Source organism: Oncorhynchus kisutch, linkage group LG18 (genome assembly GCF_002021735.2).
Source record: "Oncorhynchus kisutch isolate 150728-3 linkage group LG18, Okis_V2, whole genome shotgun sequence".
In the NCBI taxonomy this organism is placed as follows: domain Eukaryota; kingdom Metazoa; phylum Chordata; class Actinopteri; order Salmoniformes; family Salmonidae; genus Oncorhynchus; species Oncorhynchus kisutch.
Window position 1 is genome coordinate 23,052,397 of NC_034191.2, and position 5,356 is coordinate 23,057,752.

Below are 5,356 nucleotides of genomic sequence, written 5' to 3' on the forward strand. Positions count from 1 at the left end.
TGAAGTGTTTTCTTAACACAACTCATTCTCTCATTAGCATTTTAAAGTAATTTTCTTTAGGGGTTTCATTGTGTTATTGCGCTACATGTTACATTTCCAATTCCACAGTACATTGGGTTCCCTGACAGACAGTAAATGGCCGATATCAGTCAGAATCAGGAGAGCAACAATATGAAACATGACCAGATTAGTTTTGCATCATGTTGAGGCCTTGTGGATGTTTTCCTATATCTTCTGAGCTATGGTTATGAGACCTGGAATGACTCCGCAGAGGGACGTTCCACCGGCCAACAACAGCGCCTGTCTCAGAGAAATCAATGACGCAGCTAACGAGGAAATGAGAAGACAAGGGGCCTTCTCTGTAATTGCATCCACATGGTCGAGCCCAAAGATTAAGCTTTTTAAGCCCATGAGCTTCATTACTATTTTTGTTTCAAGTCTTGGAGCCTGTCTGGGACTCAGAAGCCTCACGCTGATTCACTGATGCATCACAGATACCCATTATGTAAAGAATCCCTCCTGATCAGTTCAGCTCAACAACATGTACTAAGAATATACCTACTCGATTGAATCTCTGAATACTCTCTTTGCTCACTCTAACATATATATTTGTATCAATAGACTTGATATTATACTTTTTACTATAGGTGTAGGCTATGGATGGCTTGACAGAAGTAACTACAACAGTTGAGCAACATAGGCTGCTAAAGTATGGCACTGATAGGGTTGTCAATATTCCCATAGTTGAGGTAAGAGGCATAGAATGTGGGTCTCAACACAGAGCTTGTCTTGTAAGAATCACAGCATTTAATTAGTGACACATGTTACTCACATGTCAAACCACCATTCAGACTGAGCTCACCGTAAACCACCATTCAGAGCAGAGGAGGCTGGTGGGAGGAGTTATAGGAGGACAGGCTCATTGTAATGGCTGGAATGAGCCCGTCCTCCCATAACTCCTCCCACCTGCCTCCTTTGATTCAGACTGAGCTCACAGTAAACCACCATTTAGACTGAGCTCACATAAACCGTGCTGACGTACTGCCCTCTTGTGGAGTAAACATAGAACTGCTGTCTGGCCTATGACAATACAAGGATCTATCCATGTAAAAACAAGCAGGAAGGGCACAGAAATGCATAACATACACCAGAATGGCAGAGCTATGCTAAGTAAGCTGCCATGTCATCCCTGTTACAGTATTGATGACAAAGAGGAGCTCTTTTGTAGCACTTTGGCAGCTGTGGCTGGTGCTGTGTAGGTGGTTTGTGTGTACTTGTGATTCGTAAGCAGTCTTTTATGTGGTCTGCTTCATATATCTTGTTGACTTCCTGAACACAATGACCTTAGATGATCCAGGACCAACAGACTCTGTGGTAGCATGACCATGCCTGCCAAAATAAGCACCCAGTGTAGAATGCGGTCCCAAAAATCCCCATCTCTTCCCATCCCTGTCTCCATTTCCCTCCATCTCTTACCAAATTGACCATCGCTTCCCACCTCTCTCATCATTTTTTTCCAAACTGGGAAACATCAACAGCTGTATTTTGTCTTGTTACAGAAAACTCTTATTTTGAGCATGATGTAGGCCTACGCATAAATCTTACAATGTTTGCAAATCACAAAAACTCATACAATACCATTTGTACTCATTATTTTATTCATGAAAATGTGTCATTAAATTAAGTAATAAAAACATTCAGTCTATGAAATGCATTAGCTCATACTCAAGATTTTGTTTCCTTGACTGCCACCTATTGGTGGATCTGCAACACAACAACCCAATTTAATTTGCTGGAATCAATGATACTGTAACCTCCCCAAGTAACATTTCTATCTAGAGAGAGATGCAATTACAGTATTATACAGTATAACAGAGTGATTTCTATTTCAATATTACAACAATTGATGTGAATATTGTGCCACCATAAATCAAGACCCTGTATAATGGTTTCTGCATTAGTTCGATGCATAAGCCATCCATTTGACATAACATTTTCCAGCATCCTTTGAGATGAGTTAGAAATAACAATGACAAGCAGGTGTCCAGCACAAATGACCTGTGGGCTACGTTTCCCATAACATAACAGTAGTTCTCCACCAGTGGATCAGCAGTTGAGAAAGGAGTTTGTCCTAACAATCTGAATGACCTTCCTTGCACTGTAGCTGTATTCAAACTGTGTGTGTTCATGGAAGAAATGCAAATATCCTGCAAGGAGAAAGAAGGGTGAATATGTTAGAGCTATTAATTATATATTCAAAGCAAATGCAATGGAAACATCATAATAAAAATTATATTACAATGTATGATATTGATATACCATATTGATATACAGCAGCATCCACCTCCTCTGCCATTCCAGGGAAATCCATCTCAATGGATCTTGGGAAGCCGCTGTCCATTGTGTTAGTCTTCTCATTATAACTGTCAATAAAACACAACCAAGACTATAACCTGTAATGAACAGTTATGTTTGCAGATAAGATCTCTCAACCAGACCAGACCAGGCTAGACCAGACCAGACAAGACCAGACCAGACCAGACTAGACCCATGCCAGACCCGTCCAGACCAGACTAGAACCATGCCAGATCAGTCCAGACTAGACCCTACTGTCCTACCTCCAGTAATGTTCCTCAGAGAACAACAGTGTCTTGCCGGTGTCTGGGATGTACACAGCAGCATCCACCGTCCGCACGGTCTTGGGGAGTCCCAGTTTATGGATGTATTTGGGGTAGCCCTCCACCAGGTTATAGCCATTCAGAGCCCACATTCTAATACCTGGAAAAATATGAAAATTTGTAAACAAAATTAACCTATGCCTCTATACCGACATCAACTTTATTAGATATCTACTGTATCCATGACATAAATGAGCAAAGCAGAATTGTAGTTGTATATTCATGATGACAGAGGACTATGTCAGAACAGTGTTGCCAGCATTAAATTTACCACTGAATATGAAGACCATGTCTTTCTCAGGGTACTCATAGGCAGCATCCACTTTGTTGGGGAGGGAAGGCCAGGTGGATTTGATCAGGGTTTGCTCAGGCTCTGCAAACTGGGGATGGAGACGCCAGTAAAACCTGCCATCAAATAGAATACATCAACACACATTCATTTTGTCCATTATAAGCTAATAGTTTTTGCAGAAATGTTTTTTTCACGAATGGACACACTCCCTACCTGTCTTTGAAGATGATTGTTTCTCCTCTGAGCTCAGTAACAGCATCAAAACTCAACATGGGGTCACATTTGTTTGGGGCATCTGGCTTCGGCTTCACTTTCCTGTGCCTGGGGTTCGGGCCTATAGGATTGAACGACATAATTAACATTTTACAATATGACACAAGTGTATGGAATTATATTCATTATTTCATTTTCTGTCTACTTCTGTTTGGGTTAATAACTGGAACACTGACCATAAAGAGCTTGAATGCCGGTGATATCATCTTCAGACAGTGGGTAACCCTGGCTATAGGAGTAGACTGGGTACATCAGAGCCCCAGGATCAGTAGAATGGGACAAGCCAAGGGCATGGCCAAACTCATGGGTGGCCACCAGGAAAAGGTTGTAGGCTACAGGGGAGGCAATATGTTTTAAAATAATCAGTGATTACATGTCATACATTTACCCGATCCCCACATAAATGGACAAAATATTTACCGTCTGAGTCTTTTGACCAATGTTCATCTTCATCAAAGTGTGTGTCTCCTCCAATGTCTCTGCCAGGGGGATAAGCATGGGCTAAGAGACCGTCAGGGCCGTCAAAGGGGTTGAAGTCTCCATGTTCTAAAGACAAGGAAAGGGCAGGGAGAAAATTATGTTTGAGGATGGTTTCAGTAAGTGTTCCCAGCATGCCAGCATTCAGTTAATTTCTTCTATGGCGAGGTCTTGCACAACTCTAAACAAGGATCACTGAATGTTTAACAAAACTACAGTAAAATGATCAAACTAATCAAGATATTCTCCAAATATTCTGTATGTATAGTCTTACTGAGAAAAATGTATCAACTGTAGGCCAGAATAAAGAAATGGGTCTACCTTTTGTCCCAAATAAAATCATGATGTCAGCCTTCCCCTCATGCAGTTTCTTGAAGGTCAGAGGAGTGACGTCAGCCCAGATTCTGAAGGCGTTACGGATAGCTCTGTCCACATCAGCCTTCTTCAGATCAGGAGTATAATTCACTATTCTGAATGACCATTCAATGAGAGGAACCATATCTTAATTCAAAAGAGACTTGACAAGTTTTATTTAAAGAAATGAAAGATTATAATATCCATTGAATCCAAGGTCATGTGGTGTATGTGGATTACATTAACATTATTACACCAATACCATAAATAAATAACAAATTAGGGTTATGAGACACTATATCACTCAGAGTGTTTGAGAAGCCTCACCTGAAGGTCACAATGGTGTTCTGCCATTTGAGGTGTCGGGGGAAGTGGTTGTATTCCCCCATGTCAGGGACACCACACCTGGCCATGCTCATCAGCTCCTGGGTGTTAGCGTCCAGGCTCCCTGTCACCTGGAGGTTGAAGAAGGACTGCATCTCCCTGATCTTAGCCTGCATGGCGTCTGAAGACCTGTCGGTCTTTGTTCCCTGAAGTCCAGCTCGAAGGTTGTAAAACCTGCGGAGGTATTTCTGAAGAGGAAAGCAATAGCATAAGTTAACACCTTCATGATATGTAGCTGTTTAAGCATAGCCATGTGGAATGGATGTAATAAAAACAAGTGGCAATGTAAGGAGCAAATTCACAAATGAAACAGGTTAACAGTGTTCAATTTGAGAGGTTGTAGTATTTCAACATCTTCTGGCATTGTCTAATTAACAATTTTGTTTAAATAAAACAATGATACTGTTGTTTATACTATAAATGATTGCATTCATCCTTACTTAGAGTATAGCGATAACTGTTAAATCAATAATAAAAACATAAATATTCAGTGAACCAAACAGACATTGATAAACAAAAGGACATCAGATCCACAGCTTTAGTTTTCTTACCTCGGCTAATAGCCACTTTTTAGTCTCCTCCAGTGATGATAGAGGCATAGCAAATGACTGAGCAACCACTACAAGGAGCAGTAAATCTGTGATTTCCATCTTGTCTTGTCTTGGTGGCGTCCAGCTCAGTGACTGACTGGGGTCCAGGAGCCAAGACTGTATTTATACTGTGTGTTTTAGTGTTTTTTCTAAATGTGTGTGATTCATGTAAAAGTACCTGGCCACTTCCTCCTCAAAGACTGTCTGAAACTGCTGGTGGTTCAGAAAATGGAGTGCTGTGGTTTAGTAAACTGCTTTGAACACACCCGAATATGCAGTGATGTCACATTGTTTTTGCCAATGATAAC

The 5,356-nt window shown here is 41.0% G+C and overlaps 1 protein-coding gene across 1 annotated transcript; it reads right to left on the reverse strand.

Annotated features, from left to right (window-relative positions):
* Positions 1 to 1,640: 1,640 nt before the first annotated feature.
* On the reverse strand, positions 1,641 to 5,141 carry LOC109909707 (collagenase 3). The gene is made up of 10 exons (XM_020508718.2): positions 5,010 to 5,141; positions 4,402 to 4,646; positions 4,042 to 4,190; positions 3,664 to 3,789; positions 3,420 to 3,575; positions 3,184 to 3,304; positions 2,950 to 3,083; positions 2,619 to 2,778; positions 2,320 to 2,423; positions 1,641 to 2,207 (listed from the first exon to the last, which is right to left on the reverse strand). Exons 1-10 carry the CDS (start codon positions 5,106 to 5,108, stop codon positions 2,107 to 2,109), a joined length of 1,395 nt encoding a protein of 464 aa, XP_020364307.1. The 5' UTR covers positions 5,109 to 5,141; the 3' UTR covers positions 1,641 to 2,106.
* Between the last annotated feature and the right edge of the window lie 215 nt (positions 5,142 to 5,356).

Excerpts from the sequence above, each read along its gene's own strand:
- LOC109909707 (XM_020508718.2), bottom strand. The coding sequence starts at position 5,108 with ATGGAAATCACAGATTTACTGCTCCTTGTAGTGGTTGCTCAGTCATTT. Across the intron at positions 3,790-4,041 it reads GATTTTATTTGGGACAAAAG|AACATGGAGACTTCAACCCC; the intron begins GTAGACCCATTT and ends CCTTGTCTTTAG. Across the intron at positions 3,084-3,183 it reads ACAATCATCTTCAAAGACAG|GTTTTACTGGCGTCTCCATC; the intron begins GTAGGGAGTGTG and ends ATTTGATGGCAG.